Source organism: Lynx canadensis, chromosome A2, assembly GCF_007474595.2.
Source record: "Lynx canadensis isolate LIC74 chromosome A2, mLynCan4.pri.v2, whole genome shotgun sequence".
In the NCBI taxonomy this organism is placed as follows: domain Eukaryota; kingdom Metazoa; phylum Chordata; class Mammalia; order Carnivora; family Felidae; genus Lynx; species Lynx canadensis.
Window position 1 is genome coordinate 92,461,951 of NC_044304.2, and position 24,940 is coordinate 92,486,890.

At 37.3% G+C, this 24,940-nt stretch overlaps 1 protein-coding gene across 1 annotated transcript in view; it reads left to right on the plus strand.

The window, feature by feature from the left end:
• ZNF804B (zinc finger protein 804B) overlaps positions 1 to 24,478 on the plus strand; it is a 511,823-nt gene extending 487,345 nt beyond the window's left edge. Inside the window, exons 3-4 of the mRNA XM_030307906.1 lie at positions 14,882 to 15,012; positions 20,809 to 24,478. Coding sequence (XP_030163766.1) covers positions 14,882 to 15,012; positions 20,809 to 24,478 — 3,801 coding nt within the window. The remainder of the gene's footprint in view (positions 1 to 14,881; positions 15,013 to 20,808) is intronic.
• The last annotated feature ends 462 nt before the right edge of the window (positions 24,479 to 24,940 follow it).

The following is a 24,940-nucleotide window of genomic DNA, read 5'->3' on the forward strand; positions in this document are numbered from 1 at the left end:
TCGAAAACACTTTCCCTGTACTAAGACAGTATTCATTTGCAGGTATGTTCAGATTAAATAATTCTGCCTGCAATGTTCTCAGCGGTGTCACTGACCCACAACTAGGGTATGAAAGAGTGGGAGGATGAAGTAGAAATTGAAAGAGCTTTTAAAAATCAATATAATGTTAGGTTGTACAAGATTCTGAAATAGAAGGAATTGCTCTTAAAGAAGCAGTGGGGTAGCTGGGTCAGAGTGCATCAGGTCAGGTTTTCCTTAGGAACTGCTAAACAAAGATGGGATCGCGACAACAACCACACGGTCTTCTGGGAGGGCAGACGTTTGCCATGGGATTCTTGTAAGATCTCCTTTTAGACGTTTTTGGGCTCAGTGCACATCATTTATTCCTAAAACTTTCCGGCAAAGAATGTGATTAATTCTCATGATCTTTAAAAATAAACAAATAAAATATTCCTTTAAGGACTTGTTCTAGTCCACACATGACTAGGAATGCCAGATAGAAATGAACCTCACACAGCAAAATATTCTAAACACATTTGATACTTTAACTCATTAACCCTTTGATACCCATTCTAACTTTACATTTTGACACTTGGAAGTGTTTCTAAAAGAGACATTTGTAAAATTTACTTGAACATTTTGGGGCATGAATAACATTTTTTAAAGATAAACTATAAGTAATTTACATACTAGACTATAAAAAAATGTATGGAACATTTTGACACTCTCTACTTTTTCTCTAGGGAGATAGTTGCAGTTTTGAAACCCTGTTGCATGGGGAAAGGTGTCTGGATTTTCTTGGTCTACATTCTTGTGTTTCTTATGTTGAATTTATTTACCATGGTGTCTACTGTGATGGGATGCACAATTATTTTTCTGATGTCTTATTAACTAAGTATTAGTCTAATCAAATGTTTACACAAGTCATAACTTTAATGAATGTCTATTTGTTCATTCCCAAAATGCTGGATTTCTCCAAACTTGGACCTAGTTTCTGCAGACACTTATTAGACACACTTAATGTGTGCAGACACATATTAGAATTAATGCTATTCTAATATGGTGTATGGGTTCTTATCATGCTGTGAACATGGAGAAGGGTGGAGTTTAAAAGCTCCTTGATTTTGCTACTAAACCAGTCTGAAAAGCCACTTCCATTTACTCGTCACCAAAGCACTTCCTTTGTAATACTGCTCATCATTTCACAACAGTTACTAGAGATAAGGATGTCGTCATCTTATTGGCTATATTCTTGCCTGATACAGTACGGCTTACAAAGTACTAAAAACTTTATGCCATGGTACAGAAGGTAAATAAACCTTACAATTAAAAACTCAGTAAAAGGTTCGTGTCTGGTATCATAGCTGACTTGGATCCTGACCACAATAGCTAGAAGGTGGAAGGAACGGCTCAGAAGAAATGGAAACACAGCTGTCTGTTTTGCTGCTTGAGGACTTCTCAGGGGATCCTGGGCCTTGGAAGGGGGTGGCATGGTGGCTTGCCATGGGCACATACCTTACACACCTGAGTATATCCCCCTCCTTCAGCAACAGAGGTATCTCAGGCTGTTTGGGGTTATAAAGAAACCTCTTTTATGTTAACCACATTTTCAGATAATTTTAGAATCTAGAAACATCCCCAAACTCGTGCTTAAACAGTGGTGTCTTCATACCTGTGTCTCTCCTGAACATTGGGCTTACCCAGTTGAAGAGTCCAAAAATGAGCCTAACAAAGAATCTCTAGGTCCTGATCGTCAAAGTACAGTGGGCTGGCCATCAGCAATTAATTTGAGAGTCTGGCAACTCCCATTTCAGCAGGGATATGAAGGATCCTCCAGATGCTGCTGTAAGCACTTGTGAAGAAATGGGTGGAGGCAGAGTAGTGGCTCCAGGTTCATTTCGTCTCACCTGTTTTTGGCTTGCTCGTGGCTCTGTTGGTCCTTGGAGGAGTAAATGCTATCAGAGGGAATATGTGCAGATGCATTCATTCCAGAAGGTAGCAGGGCACTCACCTTGGTGAGTGGCCCAAACTGTGTCTTCTAAGGTGGGAGACCTTAAAATATTTTAGTTTGTTTCACTCTCTGTGTTTGTATGACTACCAGATCACATAAAAAATGATGTGCAAAAAAGCAGAAAATAAGGCAAGTCCCATTTCAGCAGGTAGAATTCTTCTGAAAAATAATAAAGACTTTTTATGGAATTTAATTCTTATGTCTTGATCATATTGTTCACATTATGCCCTCTCCCATTTAAGATTATTGTTAATTATCTATAAATGTCTCCCAAATCATTGTGGCAAAACCATTTCTGAACAATGAACAATATCTCAGAACTGGATAGACTTTTAATTTCACAAAATGAAACTATTATAAATATCTCGAATTTTTCATAAATTCTTGTGACTTTTCCTGACTTTTATGAAGATGAGACATTCTGTTTTCAAGTCGCAATTCTTTTCTTGGTGTCTGCTTTGGTGTGGATCGTGCCATTTAACCTCCTATGTTTGTTGCTTTGCCTCTAAAAGGAAGTTAATAATTTTGACCTTTTGCATTGGGGTTTTGTTCCTCTGTGAAGAAAAACATTAACGCCAGTAAATTACCCTGGGATCTATGGATGTAAGTGCAGGAATGAAAGGAATTATTCTATTTAAGACAGGGAGAAAGTAGATACACTTGAGGTAAATGTGTTTTCACATGTGCTGTTCTGCTCCAGTGAAGATGAACGGAGAGTGGTTACCCCAGTGGACAGGTGCTGACATGCATATTCTGACTGGTATGCAATAATAGTGGGGATTTACCATTCCAAGCACATAGAGACTCACTGACCTGATCAATTTGCCTCTTCATTTATTTATTCACAGCTGAACTCCACTTGCAATGCGTGTGCCAAGCATTCATGTTGGCAGGTAGGGAAATAAAGATTGCTTAGTTTGTGCTTTTAAAATGAAGCTAAGAAGAAAATTAAATTCCAATATTTCATAAACGTGCTTTAGCAATATATCTCCATAAGCCTTATGGTACTTGTGGTTGAGAGCGAATGAAACACCTTGTGAAACTGGAGAAGATATGTGAGGGCTGCTTTATTTCCTTTGACTTGACCCCTGCATCTGTCCTTTATTAAATTGCTTTTTGATCTGGGCAAGGACCATGGCAGGTAGCCTCTCTTCAGAACCAGGAAGACCATCTGCTCTGCAATCTCTCCTTTAAATTCCTTTGCAAAATAACAAGGACATGAACTAGATGTCCCCATTTCCTTCTAGGAAATACTTTTACCCTCTTTCTTGCTTGAGATCCATTTTGGATAATGCAAGTACCCAAGAGCAAACTTTATTTATTTATATATTTTTAAATTAAATAAAAGGTTCAGCTTTATTTAAATATTTTTTTCAATATATGAAATTTATTGTCAAAATGGTTTCCATACAACACCCAGTGCTCATCCCAAAAGGTGCCCTCCTCAATACCCATCACCCACCCTCTACTCCCTCCCACCCCCCATCAACCCTCAGTTTGTTCTCAGTTTTTAAGAGTCTCTTATGCTTTGGCTCTCTCCCACTCTAACCTCTTTTTTTTTCTCCTTCCCCTCCCCCATGGGTTTCTGTTAAGTTTCTCAGGATCCACATAAGAGTGAAAACATATGGTATCTGTCTTTCTCTGTATGGCTTATTTCACTTAGCATCACACTCTCCAGTTCCATCCACATTGCTACAAAGGGCCATATTTCGTTCTTTCTCATTGCCATGTAGTACTCCATTGTGTATATAAACCACAATTTCTTTATCCACTCATCAGTTGATGGACATTTAGGCTCTTTCCATAATTTGGCTATTGTTGAGAGTGCTGCTATAAACATTGGGTACAAGTGCCCCTATGCATCAGTACTCCTGTATCCCTTGGGTAATTCCTAGCAGTACTATTGCTGGGTCATAGGGTAGGTCTATTTTTAATTTTCTGAGGAACCTCCACACTGTTTTCCAGAGTGGCTGCACCACTTTGCATTCCCACCAACAGTGCAAGAGGGTTGCCGTTTCTCCACATCCTCTCCAGCATCTATAGTCTCCTGATTTATTCATTTTGGCCACTCTGGCGTGAGGTGATATCTGAGTGTGGTTTTGATTTGTATTTCCCTGATAAGGAGCGACGTTGAGCATCTTTTCATATGCCTGTTTGCCATCTGGATGTCTTCCTTAGAGAAGTGTCTATTCATGTTTTCTGCCCATTTCTTCACTGGGTTATTTGTTTTTCGGGTGTGGAGTTTGGTGAGCTCTTTATAGATTTTGGATACTAGCCCTTTGTCCGATATGTCATTTGCAAATTTCTTTTCCCATTCCGTTGGTTGCCTTTTAGTTTTGTTGGTTGTTTCCTTTGCTGTGCAGAAGCTTTTAATCTTCATAAGGTCCCAGTAATTCATTTTTGCTTTTAATTCCCTTGCCTTTGGGGATGTGTCAAGTAAGAGATTGCTACGGCTGAGGTCAGAGAGGTCTTTTCCTGCTTTCTCCTCTAGGGTTTTGACGGTTTCCTGTCTCACATTCAGGTCCTTTATCCATTTTGAGTTTATTTTTGTGAATGGCGTGAGAAAGTGGTCTAGTTTTCAACCTTCTGCATGTTGCTGTCCAGTTCTCCCAGCACCATTTGTTAAAGAGACTGTCTTTTTTCCATTGGATGTTCTTTCCTGCTTTGTCAAAGATTAGTTGGCCATACGTTTGTGGGTCTAGTTCTGGGGTTTCTATTCTATTCCATTGGTCTGTGTGTCTGTTTTTGTGCCAATACCATGCTGTCTTGATGATGACAGCTTTGTAGTAGAGGCTAAAGTCTGGGATTGTAATGCCTCCTGCTTTGGTCTTCTTCAAAATTACTTTGGCTATTCGGGGCCTTTTGTGGTTCCTTATGAATTTTAGAATTGCTTGTTCTAGCTTCGAGAAGAATGCTGGTGCAATTTTGATTGGGATTGCATTGAATGTGTAGATAGCTTTGGGTAGTATTGACATTTTGACAATATTTATTCTTCCAATCCATGAGCAGGGAATGTCTTTCTATTTCTTTATATCTTCTTCAATTTCCTTCATAAGCTTTCTATAGTTTTCAGCATACAGATCTTTTACATCTTTGGTTAGATTTATCCCTAGGTATTTTATGCTTCTTGGTGCAATTGTGAATGGGGTCAGTTTCTTTATTTGTCTTTCTGTTGCTTCATTATTAGTGTGTAAGAATGCAACTGATTTCTGTACATTGATTTTGTATCCTGCAACTTTGCTGAATTCATGTATCAGTTCTAGCAGACTTTTGGTGGAGTCTATCAGATTTTCCACGTATAATATCATGTCATCTGCAAAAAGCGAAAGCTTGACTTCATCTTTGCCAATTTTGATGCCTTTGATTTCCTTTTGTTGTCTGATTGCTGATGCTAGAACTTCCAGCACTATGTTAAACAACAGCGGTGAGAGTGGGCATCCCTGTCGTGTTCCTGATCTCAGGGAAAAAGCTCTCAGTTTTTCCCCGTTGAGGATGATGTTAGCTGTGGGCTTTTCATAAATGGCTTTTATGATGTTTAAGTATGTTCCTTCTATCCCGACTTTCTTGAGGGTTTTTATTAAGAAAGGGCGCTGGATTTTGTCAAAGGCCTTTTCTGCATCGATTGACAGGATCATATGGTCCTTCTCTTTTTTTTTTGTTAATGTAATGTATCACGTTGATTGATTTGCGAATGTTGAACCAGCCCTGCATCCCAGGAATGAATCCCACTTGATCATGGTGAATAATTCTTTTTATATGCTGTTGAATTCGATTTGCTAGTATCTTATGAGAATTTTTGCATCCATATTCATCAGGGATATTGGCCTGTAGGTCTCTTTTTTTACTGGGTCTCTGTCTGGTTTAGGATTCAAGTAATACTGGCTTCATAGAATGAGTCTGGAAGTTTTCCTTCCCTTTCTATTTCTTGGAATAGCTTGAGAAGGATAGGTATTATCTCTGCTTTAAATGTCTGGTAGAACTCCCTGGGAAGCCATCTGGTCCTGGACTCTTATTTGTTGGGAGATTTTTGATAACCGATTCAATTTCTTCGCTGGTTATGGGTCTGTTCAAGCTTTCTATTTTCTCCTGATTGAATTTGGAAGAGTGTGGGTGTTCAGGAATTTGTCCATTTCTTCCAGGTTGTCCAATTTGTTGGCATATAATTTTTCATAGTATTCCCTGATAATTGTTTGTATCTCTGAGGGATTGGTTGTAATAATCCCATTTTCATTCATGATTTTATCTATTTGCATCATCTCCCTTTTCTTTTCGAGAAGCCTGGCTAGAGGTTTGTCAATTTTGTTTATTTTTCAAAAAACCAACTCTGGTTTCGTTGATCTGCTCTACAGTTTTTTTTAGATTCTATATTGTTTATTTCTGCTCTGATCTTTATTATTTCTCTTCTTCTGCTGGGTTTAGGCTGCCTTTGCTGTTCTGCTTCTATTTCCTTTAGGTGTGCTGTTAGATTTTGTATTTGGGATTTTTCTTGTTTCTTGAGATAGGCCTGGATTGCAATGTATTTTCCTCTCAGGACTGCCTTCGCTGCATCCCAAAGCGTTTGGATTGTTGTATTTCATTTTCGTTGTTTCCATATATTTTTTGATTTCTTCTCTAATTGCCTGGTTGACCCACTCATTCGTTAGTAGGGTGTCTTTAACCTCCACGCTTTTGGAGGTTTTCCAGACTTTTTCCTGTGGTTGATTTCAAGCTTCATAGCATTGTGGTCTGAAAGTATGCATGGTATAATTTCAATTCTTGTATACTTATGAAGGGCTGTTTTGTGACCCAGTATATGATCTATCTTGGAGAATGTTCCATGTGCACTCGAGAAGAAAGTATATTCTGTTGCTTTGGGATGCAGAGTTCTAAATATATCTGTCAAGTCCATCTGATCCAATGTGTCATTCAGGGCCCTTGTTTCTTTATTGACCGTATGTCTAGATGATCTATCCATTTCTGTAAGTGGAGTGTTAAAGTCCCCTGCAATTACCACATTCTTATCAATAGGTTGCTTATGTTTGTGAGTAATTGTTTTATATATTTGAGGGCTCCGGTATTTGGCGCATAGACATTTATAATTGTTAGCTCTTCCTGATGGATAGACCCTGTGATTATTATGTAATGCCCTTCTTCATCTCTTGTTACAGCCTTTAATTTAAAATCTAGTTTGTCTGATATAAGTGTGGCTACTCCAGCTTTCTTTTGGCTTCCAGGAGCATGATAAATAGTTCTCCATCCCCTCACTCTCAATCTAAAGGTGTCCCCAGGTCTAAAATGAGTCTCTTGTAGACAGCAAATAGATGGGTCTTGTTTTTTTATCCATTCTGATACCCTATGTCTTTTGGTTGGCGCATTTAATCCATTTACATTCAGTGTTATTATAGAAAGATATGGGTTTAGAGTCATTGTGATGTGTGTATGTTTTATGCTTGTAGCGATGTCTCTGGTACTTTGTCTCACAGGATCCCCCTTAGGATCTCTTGTAGGGCTGGTTTAGTGGTGATGAATTCCTTCAGTTTTTGTTTGTTTGGGAAGACCTTTATCTCTCCTTCTATGCTAAATGACAGACTTGCTGGATAAAGGATTCTCGGCTGCATATTTTTTCTGTTCAATACATTGAAGATCTCGTGCCAATCCTTTCTGGCCTGCCAAGTTTCAAAAGAGAGATCAGTCAGGAGTCTTATAGGTCTCCGTTTATATGTTAGGGCAGGTTTACCCCTTGCTGCTTTCAGAATTTTCTCTTTATCCTTGTATTTTGCCAGTTTCACTATGATATGTCGTGCAGAAGATGGATTGAAGTTCCGTCTGAAGGGAGTTCTCTGTGCCTCTTGGATTTCATTGCCTTTTTCCTTCCCCAGTTCAGGGAAGTTCTCAGCTATTATTTCTTCAAGTACCCCTTCAGCACCTTTCCCTCTCTCTTCCTTCTCTGGGATACCAATTATGCGTATATTATTTCTCTTTAGTGTATCACTTAGTTCTCTAATTTTCCCCTCATACTCCTGGATTTTTTAATCTCTCTTTTTTCAGCTTCCTCTTTTTCCATAACTTTATCTTCTAGTTCACCTATTCTCTCCTCTGCCTCTTCTATCCGAGCCGTCATTGTTTCCATTTTATTTTGCATTTCATTTAAAGAGTTTTTCAGCTCCTCCTGACTATTCCTTAGTCCCTTGATCTCTGTAGCAAGAGATTCTCTGCTGTCCTCTATATTGTTTTCAAGCCCAGCGATTAATTTTATGACTATTATTCTAAATTCACTTTCTGATATATTATTTAAATCATTTTTGATCAGTTCATTGGCTGTTGTTATTTCCTGGAGATTCTTCTGAGGGGAATTCTTCCGTTTGGTCATTTTGGATAGTCCCTGGAGTGGTGAGGACCTGCAGGGCACTTCCCCTGTGCTGTGGTGTATAACTGGAGTTGGTGGGCGGGGCCGCAGTCAGACCTGATGTCTGCCCCCAGCCCACCACCGGGGCCACAGTCAGACTGGTGTGTGCCTTCTCTTCCCCTCTCCTAGGGGTGGGATTCACTGTGGGGTGGCGGGGCCCGTCTGGGCTACTTGCACACTGCCAGGCTTGTGGTGCTGGGGATCTGGCGTATTAGCTGGGGTGGGTAGGCAAGGTGCATGGGGGCAGGAGGGGCAGGCTTAGTTCGCTTCTCCTTAGGTGATCCACCTCAGGAGGGGCCCTGTGGCAGCTGGAGGGAGTCAGACCCGCTGCCGGAGGGGTGGCTCTGCAGAAGCACAGAGTTGGGTGTTTGCGCCCAGCGAGCAAGTTCCCTGGCAGGAACTGGTTCCCTTTGGGATTTCGGCTGGCGGATGGGCGAGGGAGATGGCGCTGGCGAGCGCCTTTGTTCCCCGCCAAACTGAGCTCTGTTGTCCGGGGGCTCAGCAACTCTCCCTCCCTTTGTCCTCCAGCCTTCCCGCTTTTCGAGCAGAGCTGTTAACTTATGACCTCCCAGATGCTAAGTCCCGCTTGCTGTTGGAACACACTCTGTCCGGCCCCTCCGCTTTTGCAAGCCAGACTTGGGGGCTCTGCTTGGCCCGTGGACCGCCCCTCCGCCCCGGCTCCCTTCCGCCAGTCCGTGGAGCGCACACCGCCTTGCCGCCCTTCCTACCCTCTTCCGTGGGCCTCTTGTCTGCGCTTGGCTCCGGAGACTCCGTTCTGCTAGTCTTCTGGTGGTTTTCTGGGTTAGTTAGGCAGGTGTAGGTGGAATCTAAGTGATCAGCAGGATGCGCGGTGAGCCCAGCGTCCTCCTACTCCGCCATCTTCCAATTTCCCCTCTCCCAAGAGCAAACTTTAAATAAGATTTATCAAAGAAGAGTCTGACAACAAATCGTATTTTAATCCAAAATTTATAATTTTCTTTGGGAGTGACATATGATCTTGGACTTACAGAAAATACATGTTTCAAGTAAAGAGTATAAATTGTTCAAGACAAGGAAGAGGGACATACCCAGCCTCCTTCCTTTTTCCGTAGTCTCCTTTAGAAAAGACTACACCTGCCAGTTTCGTAAAATCAAGATGAAAACTACTTAAACACTCGGTTTTCAGTAAGAATACCAATCAAGTGTTTTTAATGGCTCCCCACTGTCAGGTAAATCGAGGGCTCTTTATTGAGGCTGCTTCCCACAGTTCCATAAAATCTGACCATTCCTTACCTCTAATAGTGATAATAGTTCAGACTCATTGATCATTTGCAATGTATGTATCAGGCGCTGTGCTCATTGTTTTACTTTTCTCAACTCAAATATTAATTCCAAGAACTCTACATGGTAAATAGTGATAGTCTTCCAGGTTACAAATGTGTAAACTGAAGTTTGGGAAGATTGAGTAACCTTAGAGACTCAAAGCTAGTAAGTGACAGAGACAGTATACAAACTCAGGTCTGACTGATTTCAGAATCCTTCTCTTAAGCCCTATACTGTGTTGTCTACCATCCAACACCTCTGGAAAGCAGACACCTCATTTAATTCCCCCCTATTGTTAGGTGCTACTTTCTGTCTTCCTTACTCCCCCAGGGAGATTCAACCTCACCTGCTCTGATCTATTCATCCCAAGTCATTAACCATCACTGAGCTTTCTACAGTTCTCTGTAAATGTGTAAGTAATTTTTTTTTTTTCCTGAAATACGTTTGTCTTGTGTTGTTCTCCGTAAGGACTGATCTACTATATACTCTCAAAGAACTTTTATTTTTTTCCAATTGGTTTGTCTTCTGTTTAAACTAAGTAAGATTACTGACAGTTTAGCACATGCCATTGTTTAAATAAGTAGACACGAGAAGAAAAGTAGAAACTTGGGAAAACTCAAGCTAAAATATGAAGTTGGCAAAATTTGACCCATACGTTTTTAGAAAGGTTTCCTTATCTGTCCAGTTCTCTTTTCATTAGACAAATCAATTGTTGGAAGGGTCTTTTTTTAAGAGCTTTGGTCACCTCGGTGTAACCTTTTCCAGAAATATATATCTGCAATTAGCATTCTGTTGTTTGGTGGAAGGCCATTAAAAACTCCTATTATAATTGTGGATTTAACTTTTTCTCCTTGCAGTTTTAGCTTTTGCTTTGTGTATTTTGAAGCTTTGTTATTAGACGTAGAAACATCTAGGCTTATCTTGTCATTCTGATTTATTTACTCCATATCATTATGAAATAGCCCTTTTTTTATTCCTAATAGTATATCTGCTCTAGAATCTTCTTTGCTTTATAGTGATAGAGTCCTTCCAGCTTTATTTCACTGGTGTTGACATGGTAAATTTTTTTATATTTTTTTAACCCATTGTAGCTGTATTTTAAAGTTTGTTTTTATAACCAACATATAATTGGAGCTCACTTTTTAATCCAAACTGATACTCTCTAACTTTCAATTCCAGTGTTTTTTTTTAACCATTTATATTTAATTTGATTAATGATGTATTTAGATTTTAGTTGTTATCTTGCTGTTTGTTTTGTAACTGTCCCATCTATTTTACCTTCCTGTTTTACTTTTTTCTACCTTCTTTTGGATTGAGTAGATGTAATGATTTCCTTTTACCTTCTTTGTTATCCTATTAGCTAAACCACTTTGTTTTATTCGACTAATGGTTGCCGTATTGTCCACTTCTTATCACAATCCGCCTTCAATTGTTATCTACCAGTTCAGTATTGAATAAGACCTTTCAACATATTTCTCCTTCTTGGATTTTTTGCTATTGTTGACAAACATTTTATGTATAATTTGTTATAAATTGCCCCAAACGTAGCTACTTCTTTTGCTTAAATGGTCTGTGTACATTTCAACACTAAGAAATATGTCTTACTTATCCTGTAGTTACTATTTTTGGTGTTTGCTCTTTTGTGTAATCACACATTTCTATCTGGTATTATTTTCCTTTTGCCCAGGGATATTCTTTAACATTTCTTATCCTGTGGGTGCACCGAGGAATTCTTTCAGTGTTTCATGTCTTAAAATATCTTTATTTCACCTCATTTGAAAAGATATTTTCACAAAGTATAAAATTTTATTCCGAGAAGTTTTTAATTTTCTTCCATGAATTTAAATGTGCTGCTCCCCTGTATTCTCACTTGTATTGTTTCCAAGAAGAATTCTTTTGCCATCCTACTCTTTGTTCTGTGCAGGAATATGTCATTTCCCTTGAGATGCTTTTAAAAATTCCACTTTTTTGACTGATTTTTAAAAATTTGATAATAACAAGCATTGGGATAGTTTTCTTCATGTTATTTGCACTTGAGATGTTGGGAGATCTGTGGGTTTTCAGGAAATTTGGAAATTTCCACCCATTATATTTTCAAATATTCCCTCCTCCTTCTTCAGAGACTCTAACTGTGTAATTGTCCAGTTGACAATCATCTCTTATCTACTTTTTGAGCACAGAAGATACAGTTATAACTGTCTTAATGTACTTTTCTGCCAACTCTAGCCTCTGTATTGGTTCTGTATTGGTCTTGATTGATTATTTTCCTCATTTTAGTTCGTGCTTTCTTGATAATCTTTGATCTTAATCTTTGATTGCATGTCAGATGTTATTAATTTTTTTCCTTGTTGCTGAATATTTTTGTATTTCTATAAATTTCTTTAAATTTGGTTCTGAAATGCAGTTAAGTTACTTAAGGTCAGATTTATGTTTGTAGCTCTTGCTTTTATGAATCGCTAGGCAAATCCAAAGTAATGCTCAATCCACAGCAAATTATTCTCTACTGAGGCAAGATTTCCATGAATTCTATACTCAGTGTCCTGTGGGTTTGTTCCATTTTGTTGGTGAGAACAGACACTCTTCCTGACCCTATATGCACGCCAGGCACTGATGCCATTAATTCTTTCAGGTGGCCCTTTTCTTGGCTTGGAGTAGTTTTTTTCATGTACATGTGCTGCAATTCAGTATGTTGAAAATTTGACGGGATCTCTCTGTAGCTGTTTTTTTTTTTTTTTTTTTTTTTTTCCCCTCTGTGCAGCCTTGTGCACTCAGCATTTGCTAAGCCAAATCTATGGCTAGATGTCATTAAACAAAATCTCCTCTAGTTTTCTGTGTTCCTTAGACACATGTTAACTTGGCTGACTTCCTTAACACAACAAATCTGTACCCACCCCCTTCTATCTTAACTTTTCCTATATGCTTCTAACGCATCTTGTGTCCACCCCTATTGGGAAACTCAAAACTATCTTGTGAAAATACCTCTTCCCTTGTCTGTATCTCCTGAAGGGAAAATTATTGATTTGACAACTTTATATCCTTATTATATAGTAGTAGTTGACAATATTTGTTGTTGGGTGAGTAAGACAGAATTTTCACTCATTTCTATAACTCAGAGTTAAAGATGCATCCCTGGAAACTGGGGGGCTAAAGAAAGAGAGTTATACCTGGAAGTTTCAAACAAAATTCCAATAATGAGAGTAAAGTGTCAGATGTGAGTAAATGAACAAATTTCCTCTCCTAGGCTATTCAGGTTTTACATACCAGTCATATCAAATATTAAATATAATATAGAGTATTTTAGGGCACCTGAATGGCTCAGTCAGTTAAGCATCCGACTTCGGCTCAGGTCATGATCTCACAGTTTGTGGGTTCAAGCCCCTCATTGGGCTCTGTGCTGACAGCTCAGGTCCTGGAGCCTGCTTCAGGCTCTGTGTCTCCCTCTCTCTCTGCCCCTCCCCAACTCATGCTCTGTCTTTCTCTCTCTCAAGAAATGAATAAACATTTTAAAAATTAAATATATATATATATATATACATACATACATATAATAGAGTATTTTATGTTCTGTAGTAACAGAGTAAAGAAAAAAACAATCTCTCTGCTCTTTACTTATGTGGCCATATTCTCTCGTTGACACAGTTGAACTTCATTTTATGTGGGCCCTTAAATTGTGTAGAACAATTTCCAAAAGGTCTTTGCTCACAAGGCAAGCTTTCACTGGAAGACTAGATTATTATGTATATGGGGGCTGAGGAAGTGTGAGTAGGAGGAAAAGTAGTAACGGAGATTTTAAAAGCCTCTCTCTGTCTTCTGACCATGCCTGTCCCTTAAGGTTTAGACACTCTTTTTTTTATCAACTCCAGAGAACTGTTGATCCTTTTTTGTTTAAAACACATGGGCCACAATTTTAATTCTTGAAATTTGCTGTTTTTTTTAAAGCCTGTGAAGCATTTGTCAAAAATTGAATTCAGATTGGCTCCACTATTGCCCCTGTGGCTGCTTCTAGTTCTGTGAAACTTTTGTTCATTGGGCTTAGAATATTCTCTCTTTGAAAGGTTGGTCTTGCCTCCTTCTTCAGATACTTAGCCCAGGTGTGGTTATCTGGCCACCATCTCACAGAAGTATGTTCCCTTTCAGGAACAACGTTAATGACCATTAAAGGTTGTACCCTCACTTCATGGGTGGGCAGTATTCTAGTACAGCATTATAACCTCACTTGATAGCTATGTGGTTTTTGCCATTCCTGGGAAATATCTTCTAGACTTGATTTGGAAAATGAAAACAAATTGAATGGGTATAGATTTCAGACAGTTTAAAATAATTTAGTTAAGAGAGACTAATCTTCAAATATATTCTCAATTCAGGATTAAATGCCAAACTTCAAGATGCTCATTTGATTGTGGCTGCTTCTCAATTTGTTCAATATCAATGGGTGTGCTTAATGGCAAATTCTGAAGTAGAAATCCCAACAGGTAATGAGTAACATCCAATTTGCATGTAAGTCAATTGTTCTAGAGAAAAGATTAATTAAAAGAAGTGGTAGGTTAATTTAAATCAAGCAAAGCCAAGCAACCATCTTCCCTGAGTTTAAATCCTGACCTATCTTTATCCTCCTGGATACAATATAGAAATCTGCATTGGATAAATACCTCCACCAGGAAAAAAAAAAAAAAGTTAAGAATCACTCATTAGAGCTTTGAACTGAATCTTTCCCAATAATAGATATTCTTAAATCAAACAAGCTCATTTCACCCAGTATATTTAATAGTATCAATTTGCATGAATAAGACTAAGCATGTTTCACAAGTGAGAGGACTGTGGGCAGTAGGGAGAGGAAAATGCACCCCATAACCTCTTCTCCCTTCACCCTCATTCATATATCACACGTTCTGCCATTTATGTTTTCATAGATACATAAATGATTGCAGTTATGTAGCCACAGTGGTCCCAAAAAGCACTGGGCAGGACATTTCTGTAGTGATTGTGACAAGCTTTGATAAATAAGCCAGTTGACAACTAACTTTATCTTGGAGAAGAGAAGAACACCCATGGAAATAGTGCTTTACCCTCTCTATCCAGAAAGTCACCTGTGCACCCAAGACAAACTTTAATAAGGAGACTTACAGGTAGAAAAGATATTACTTATTTATAGTACCCTTTCTGTTTTTCTTCTTTGTCCATAGAGACTGAAAGAATTAAAGCAACGGGAATTTGCTCGAAATGTAGCTTCCAAGTCATGGAAAGATGAGAAGAAACAAGAAAAAGCACTTAAACGGCTTCACCAGCTGGCTGAGTTAAGGCAACAGTCTGAATGGTAAGAATTAGAGGTATCTCAGATGGTTCAAAACTCTCTTCCAAAAAAAAGTCTATTCAATCATTGGGGAAATGTCAAGATAAATTTACTTGATTTACTGTCACACGGAAGCAAATTATAATTAATCAAAAGACATGCTTGAGGGCAAATGTTTTAATAGTTAAAGGCTAATAAATTAGTTACTTTGGTATCTGACTTTTTTCCTTCCCAATGTTGTTAATTTTATGTGCTATTTCATGAAACGATCTAAGAATGATTCTCATGTACTAGCACTTATTCTATCCAGCTGATTTAAATGGGCCCATAGAGCTTTTTAGTAATTATTTTAAGTTTTGTAATAATGTTTATTTTGTTTATTTTTTTGTAATAATAATTTTAAAAACCTTAAGTAACAATGCATCTTTCTGGGGAGGAAATAAATCTTCTCTGCATTTCCCTGTACATACCTGAACCTAGAATAAATGACACTTATCATTGTCTGGATGACAAAAAAAAAAAAAATGATGTAGTGAATGCAGTTAAATTTACCACACCCTGCTATTTAAATTGATAATTATAACAAGCATTATACTAATACATTCTTGTAGCTGAAAAATAGCTGTTTTTCATGAGCTTGGAACTGCTGAATGTTTCCAAGTGAGGAGATTGTTACCTGGAACTCAATTAAGTTTGCACATTGTGATTTGTGTTCATATGAATCATAATGTAAAACACCTAATGTAGCTAATTAATGCACTTGGCAGCAACCTAGTGAATTGTGAAATTTATAGCTCTGTGCCACAATTTAAACCCCTATTGTTGAAATGAAAAACAAAATGCAATAAATTTGAGAATGAATGACTCAAATAATTGAGTACCATAATATATTAGACCTCAAATTTGATTCTAAGGAAACATTTGTTTTAAGGATCAATTTATGAGTAAAAACACAGTATTTACCTTACACATATTTAGGTATTTGTACCACTATCTTAGAATAATTTAATTAACTCAAGAAAATACATAGAAGATAATCCTATTAAAAATAAGTGAGAAATTTGGTATAAGGAAACAATGAAGTTTGGAAAAACATGTATCCAGAGGAGAGGTTAATATAAAAATGTATGCCCTGAGCTCCTACACAGTCATAGAAATGGGACACACATCTGGTACTGAGCTTTCCACTGGCCAATACAATGAGGATCTTATGCTATTCGAACAGAGTGTCAATAAGATATCAAACTGTCCTTGTCAAAATAGGACTGAGAAGGAAAGGTCTAATGATAATTATGGTAGCATGTAGGGAAAAAAATGTGGGGAATATGTTAATTCTTGAGTGATTTATTATGAGATTATTATGATAATATAAAAGAGGGGGCAAATCTTACTGTAGAGAGACAACTTTTAGATAGGTCCTTTCAGCCCATGCAACAAAAAATCTTAGTAGCCTTAATAAACATATATCCTTTTTTATTATTGGAAAGTTGTCATGCTTCTACATTTCTTTATTTTCCTGTGGGAGATATAGTGATGGTGATGATGATGATGCTTCTGTTTAAAAATTCTGAGTTTGCCATGCTACCCGTTAAGTGTTTTCCAAATTAAAACAAATGAAAAATTCTACTTGATTAAGGTTGAGCTGAAAATCATATTAACTAAACAAACACAAACTCAAGCCCATTCCTTATAGGATAGACAGACTTTCTAGGTTCTGTTTGTTTGTTTGTTTTTCCCTCATATTGTTAGGGAAATGATAGGTGTTAAGCTTTCCACATGCAAAACATGGAACTAGGAAAATTATTACATTTTTTGCTGTGACCTGTCCTCTGCGCTCCAGATAATTGTTTTTTTTGCTTAAGCAGCCTCATGGCCTAAGGGAAGTCACTTAATAGAATTATTTAATATTTTCATTTTGGCAGCTTACTTGAAAAATGAAAGTAAGAAATAAAATGAAAAAGAAAAAAATTATCTGTATTCCTCTCCTAAACAACCTTTCTCTGTCCATGATTCTCATAACAAGGTCTTCTCAGTAGGATGGTGCACATAACAAGAAAATTCTCCTATGATTTCTATGGAGAAGAGAGGAGAATTTACTAGTGGTAAGAATATTGCAGTTGGACTGATGAAAAAAAAATGATGGCAGAAAACTATTGATGAATCTTATAAAGGACAGTCAACTTTGGCCATTTCTTGGGAAATTCAGCCCAACCTTGTTCCTTAGCAAGCCCAGTTACTGCATGGGGGTGAAGAGTCATTCGGTTTGTAAACTTCTACATGTATAAATCTAAGTATAGTGCATATTGATATGGATTATTTTTTCCAAATTTAAAAAATTATAAGATCACTGATTCTGAGAATATAAAAGACGGATCATGTTATATCATTTAAAGAAAATATGCATCAAACATATTTGATATGTTTTGTTTCCTGGTTGGAAAGTATTCTTTTACAAGAAGATAATTAAATAGTGCATGTTTTTATTTGTCAAGAATTAGAATTTGGGGAGACCTATTAGAATGGACAATCTATTAATAAGTATGAAAGGGCTAACTTTATAGTCACTTTTTTATTATAAGTAAAAAATAATTAGGTAGACAATAGAAATAAATTAAAGAAAGTTCTAGAGAAAACAGTGAAATTGTAAGTAAGGATATAACTATAAAAATTAAACTTTAATTATGTTAAAAGGCATAAAGTAGTATTAAAATAATAGAATTGAAAACCACAAAGATAGAAAATTGGGATTTTTCCAAATAACAAAAATTAACTAGATTTATGATAAGGGAACTTAAAGTTTAGAAAGCAATGAGATAAACAGTTTAAAGCATAAACCCTAGAGGTAGAAAAGATTAATAATGAGGATAAAATGCTACAACTTGTGAAAAAATATAATCATAAATGTAGATTGGATTATACAGTAAGAACAAAAATTAAGGACAAGAAGAGCAAAATATAATATAAAAACAATAAGAGTAAAGATGATTAAAAATATTGAAAATAATATAAAAGGGAGAAGCTTGCACATTAGAGAGATAAATTGTTACATAAAACAACCATATAGAAAAGAACATTTAGACTAACATAAATCAAAGCAAGAAAATACACAAAACAGTGCCAGGATAATAAGAAAAAAAATATTAATGAGGAAAAAAATATAGGTGGATAATATAAAAATGGTAACATATCTGTGTCATAATGGAATCATAGAAGCAGAATGCTAATATCCATACACCAGGCTTTTGAAATAATTTCTAAGTGCAGATAATATCAGATTAATTGACGTTCCTAGAGAAGGTAACTTAACGAAGTACAGCTCCTACTTAATCAAAAGTGTGGCTACTAAATATGGAAAAGAAACTCTTTAATACTGAGGCAAAATTCTGAGCTGCAGATCTTTCTGCTGCCTTACCCTTCTATCCCCAGACTGCAGGCATTTTAAAAGACCAATATCTACAGTTAACCTCTCTGCTTTCTATTTTCCTTTCTGTTTGAAAGAAATACTGAATAAGCCATACACTATCTTAGTGTGTTCCTTTCCATTCCTCATATCAAAATGCCTCAACAACCTCTCTAAAGAACATAAAAAAATGATTCACAAAAAGAAGATTAATGTAATGAGTAAGAAGAAAGTTTTCATTATGGAACAGTTACTGAAAATTTTCTGAATTTATTTTCCACAAGATTCAAGGGACCAGTATAATTCTAAATTTGTTTATGAAGAAGGAACAATCTGAAATTGTTAAAAAGTGAATAGTGGCTGAAACTATGATAAATTAAAATCCATATGAGTATAGTAAATGAAATATTGGATATTGTAAAAAATTGAAAGAGTAAAACAGGAATTAAAAACAAGAAATTCCTTCTGAACTAGAGAAACAGACTAAAGACACTAAAGTATTGAGATAAATAATAAGACCTAAAAGATATATTCATGAAAGCCAACACATTTAACATATAAATTCCAGCATAAAAAGCTAAGACAGAGAAGAAGCAATAACCAGAGAAATCAGAGAAGAAAATACAACTGAGCTAAAGAAATTGAATTGAAAGTGCCCAACAGTACTAGTGAAAATTAACCCAAGAAATCAATCTGTAACTCTGGTCTGGTAAAAATGTCATATGTATATGTCATCTAATATATGAATATATATATGCATATATATATATATATATATGTAATCTAAAATAACAATATACTGTGGATAGTACTTACAATAAAAATGTAAGTTGTAAATATTATAAATATATATAAATGAAAAAGAAAATTACAAATCACACAAGTGCACAACAGATTCCTTTCAAAAATGAACAAAAGGAGGATTAGTATTTTTCTGTGATATTAAACATGTAAAGGCAATGAAGCAAAGTACCATAAAACCTTGGATTGCAAGCAGCTTGTTCTACAAGTATTCTGCAAGACAAGCAAACATTTCTAATAAATTTTAACTTGACAAACAAGCAGTGTCTTTCAATAGGAGTAGTACCTGATGCCAACTGTCACATGATAACAACTGAGCCAATGGTTCTTAAAATTCGCTTTGATATACAATTGCTTTGGATTACAAGCATGTTTTCGGAATGAATTATTATCGCAAACCAAGGTTTTATATACATGAGATTTGGTGGACAAGAGGAATGGGATTCCAGAGTTCTGTGCTGATTGGCCAAATCAGTCATAGGTGAAGGCAACAAGAAAGAACTTCTCAGAAAAGGGCTCAGAAAACATACCTCTCCATTAGAAGTTAAGCTACGTATGGAAAAGATACCAGTTTATTAGTATTCTTTACTCAAGTAACAAATGAATGAATACAATAAAATAAAAATCTAAACTAGAAAGAAGCAAACAGACACATATCCAAGCATGTGGATAAAGAAAAGGAGAAGGAAAAGAAAGCCATCTCAAAGCAAAAGATCAGATAAATGATGTGTTTTCTGTTGCCTTCCACCACCCCACCTCCGCCCAAACCTTGTTTTGTAGTAGAGGTTTTAAGGTAAACATAGAAGAGACAATTTTAATCTAAAGAGTTTCATCTCTTTGGTGTATTGCTATTTCTAGTTCTCAGATTGAATCACAAATGAAGCTCAGCAGAATGAATAGTCTTTACAAAAGCTGTTAAAAGGTAAAACAAATGTATGCAGGAAAGGTAGAAAGAAAGTATTTGGGTGAGGAAGATGCAAAAGAAAAGATTTCAAATAATTGAGATACTGAGATGGCTTGTAAATGTGTGTTACTTTTTTATGCATTTGTTATAATTGGTCAAAATGGTGATAAGTCATGGAGAAAGAAATAGTCACACTTTTCCAAAGTAAGCAAACATGAAGAAATTTTAAAACCGAGGCAACAAAAATTATGAAATGGTAGCACTTATACAAAAAATGGCATTAAATATATATTTTTACACTCTGGAAGTGACTTTTAATTCCATTTTATTTCTTATTTAATGGGAGGTCACTGATTGAAAAACTCCTTGTGAAAGAATGTTAAATCTATATTTCCAAAAAAATTGATAGGTTCTGCAGGACATATATTGGGATGTAAATGCAGTACTTTATTTTCTTTTGCAGCACTAGCATAGATATCCACCTATTATTGCTTCTTGCTAATTTCAAAAGAGCACATTTAAGTGATGCATTTTAGAAATGGCCTCTATGAAACATAGATATACTGAGTTATATAAACACAGTGAAATGGTGATATTACAATAGACATAGTTTGTAGATAGCATAACTCATCATAGAAACACTAAGAAATGTTCACATATACATGAGATTTCAAATCTAATGTCTTAATCATTTAAATATTTATTGTGTCTACAGCGTTTCTGGAAATGGACCAGCATACAAAGCTCCCAGGGTAGCCATAGAAAAGCAACTCCAGCAAGGAATTTTCCCAGTTAAGAATGGCAGAAAGGTATCGTGCATGAAGAGCACTCTTCTCCTTAAAGGAAAGAATCTCCCCAGAAGCATTTCTGATAAACAGCGGTCCACCATGCAAAATCGACACCAGTTACCAATGGACAGACGTTATTTATTCGGAAATCGGGTACCACAGACATCTTCAGACCTCAGCAATGCAAATCACAGGACAGGAGTATCATTTTCTTTTTCCAAAAAAGTACATCTAAAATTAGAGTCTTCAGCATCAGTTTTTAGTGAGAACACAGAAGAAACACACGATTGTAACAAGTCCCCCAGCTATAAAGCAAACAAAACTGCAGAGAAATGTAAGTGCCGCAGGTTTGCAAGTGAGGACGTACCTCTTACTAAGGAAAAAGATATAAACATCACACCAAGCCATCTGGAACATGTTTTACACAATACCTTTTCCATCAGCTCTCAAATCGTGCAAGACAAAAATGACTCTATTGATGAAACACTGGAAGATTCGATTGGCATTCATGCTTCATTCTCTAAATCTAATATTCATCTTTCAGATGTGGCTTTTACTCCTTGCAGCAGAGAAAAAGAAATTCGAGGTAGACCGAAGAACACTTCAGAAAACTGCATTAATCACTCATGCCAAGCAAATGCTTCCTCCAGCTCACCAAACATTTACAGGCACAGTGATGCCAGGATATTTGAATGTCTGGATGAGTTTCCATCACTGGAGCCAAGTAAGCAAAACAGTACAGTGCATCTGAGTCCCAACTCCAGAATGGAGAAGAGAGAAAAGACTTTAGATGAAACAGAAAGAGTTGGCAAAAATGCAACAAGGCTTGTAAGAGAAGCATGTCCACATGACGTGAAGTCTAAACCATTGCCTTTTCTCCATGTACAAAGTAAGGATGGCCACACCACTCTCCAGTGGCCCACTGAACTTCTGCTCTTTACAAAAACGGAGCCCTGTATCTCTTATGGATGCAACCCATTATATTTTGATTTTAAGCTTTCTCGGAACACAAAGAGTGACCATGATTCAGAGGACTTAAAAAGAGAATTCATTAAGGAGCCCTCAGAAATGAAGACTACAATAGAGAGCCAAGTCTCAGGTTTAATCAAAGACCAACAGAAATTGATCCAAGAAAATGATCAATCTCTGAAACCAAAGATGATGATAGCTAATCCAGATTGGGAAAGTTTCCGGAGAAAATGTAATTCGGGCTACAGTGATTCTGAGCCAAATATGAGTAAAGATAATTTTAGTGCAAGTGATTTGGAAATGAAAAATCCTGAAGTGCCTGCTTTCCTTGATATCTCTCTAAAGAAATGTGTAGAAAACAATGATAATAGTGATAATGGACTTAAGGAACCTTCAAGGACCCATTGGCAAAGCTGCCAAAGGGTAGTTCTAAATGATGTAAATGAGGGCCTATCTTTTTCTCCTTATATCTCTAGGACTAAAGAACCAAAACTGATCCCTTGCGATCCTCATTCAGATTTTGAAGATGCAAATCAATTTACCTGGAATTCTAGTCCTTACCCAGTGAGGGGTCATAGTGATCATGGGAAGGACTTTAGTGTAATTGTGAATAGGAACCACATCAGCATGACCAGCAGGGTTTCTAGATGTAGAAACCAAACTTATAAGAGAAATTCTCCAAAGTTGTCTCTGACTCGAACTTCTAGCCCTTCAGACACATACCCTGGCAGCACAGCCAGCTTGAGAGCTACTTGTTCAGTTCATAAGTCCAGCGACAAGGGCAGAGGCAATTTGCTGTACTTTTGTAAAAGAGAACACAACCCAGTTGAAAGGCACAAAGGGAGACACCAAAACCCGAACTGCCTCTGCGTGTCTGAGGAGTTAGCGAAGAGCACCTGCCTGCCATCTGAAATACAGAGAGACCGCAACTACAGATTGTGGGAATCATTTAAGAATGAAAAATCCTCAAAACATAGATACAGTCGGTGCAGAGAAAGATATAAACTGGGCAAAAATCAACAGCAGTTTTCAGGGCCCAAATCCAGGAGAATCACCCATTGTGATTCTAGCTCACAGGTTTCCTGTTCCGGAAATAGTGAAGAAGCACCAAATTGCCAGGGACCTCAGCACAGCAGATTGGGCTCTTACTCAAGAGAGAGAATTTATTGCTTAAGTAAAAGCGAGAGAAGTCAAGAGTCGTTGGACAGCCCTCGTATTTGTGACCTAGGAAAAGTAAAATCCGTGCAGTATAACTCTGGGAATATCAGCTGCCTTCTAAGAAATTGTTCTACCAGCCCTTTAGAAAGCACAGAGTTGGCCATTACAGAAGGAGAGAGGACACCCCTGACAGCCAAAAGCCTTTTAGAAAGAGCGCAAGCCAAGAGGTGTCAGGAACAATCAACTAATTTTGAGGTCTCTTCAAAGAATTGTGAAAATGAATCAGAGGCTCATTCACAAATTCAATGCACAATTCAATTCACGCCACTGGGCTGTAACAGACCCGCACTGCCTTTGTCTGAAAAAACACAGAACACAAGTAAACAGAGAATTGATAAAGGCAGTACAATTCAAAGAACTATTGAGAAAGACAAAGTCAAAAGTTCACAGACAAACAATTTTCATGTTTTAGTAGATCCTGATTGCGATAACCATCTTTCTAAAGGTATAATTCATGTAGTAGCAGATTCACAGTCACCAAACATGAAAAAGAACCGAACAACAAAAGAACCAGTAAAACCTTTAATTAGCGAAGTCCAACATTGTATTCAAAGCCGTGACCCACTACCAAATGATTTCCCTGGTGCTTTTCCATCTAATAGATATACTGGTGTTACTGATTCCACAGAGACCAAAGAGGACCAAATAAATCCTGACTTACAGGATGTAAGCATGCATATGAATCACGTAGAGGGGAATATAAACTCTTACTCTGACAGAACTTTGCAGAAGCATGACAAAGTAGAAGATGAATTAGAAGTGTGCCATAAATCTAGCTCTCCCCCCTTAATTCAGCAGCCAATAACATTTTCTCCTGATGAAATAGATAAATATAAGCTCTTACAGCTACAAGCCCAGCAGCACGTGCAGAAACAGCTCCTCTCAAAGCATCTTCGAGTTGTGCCTGCCTCGGGGCCCACTGCCTTCTCTCCGGCCTCGGCGGTCCAGACGGTACCAGTTCACCAGCGCACCTCCATCACCACCATCCACCACACCTTCCTGCAGCATTTTGCTGTTTCTGCCTCCATAAATTCCCATGGTGGTCCCCTCCCTATAGCTCACCTACATCCTCTTTCCCAGCCACATTTTACGCCGTTCACGTTGTCACCTCTGACTCCGACCATCATCCCCGCACACCCCACTTTCTTAGCGGGTCACCCGCTGCATTTGGTCACTGCTGCCCCCTTCCACCCACCGCACATCGCGCTGCAGCCCCTGCCCTCGGCCGCATTGATCCCTGCATTGTTTGGCCCTCACTTAAACCCAGCCACGGCTTCTATCATCCACTTGAATCCTTTAATCCAACCAGTGTTTCAAGGTCAAGATCTTTGCCACCATTCTTGCTCCAGTCAGATGCAGCAGTTAAACGGAGTGAAAGAGGCCTTAAATGTACCAACGCACTTGAACTGATTGATAGGTGTCGAAGCCCCTCTTGTGGATAAATAAAACAAATTGTCACTACCTACAAAATGATATATTTAAAGTGGTATGACTATTGTAAGATTTAAAATATTGGTGCCAACTCAAAATGTGACTAGTATATACATGTAAGAACTGAATTGCCAATACTAAAATAGGAGCATTTTAAGAATATCTTTTAACTTGCATAAATAACAGAGCAAATTGAAAATAACTTTCTGGACGGTAGAGGGAAAAGCATTAAGGGTCTGTTTGGAGGAGTTCTCATATAATGTTATAAAATGATAACAGAAAACGTTCAGGCAAATCATTGATATTACAAAACAATCAAATGGAACGTAATATGGTATGTTCTAGGGGGTGTTGAGCAAGTGAGTGAATTGCACATTTGGTTTGTATGCATCAGACAATACTAAAATATCAGAGAAATAATTCCTATGGTTAACTGTTGTC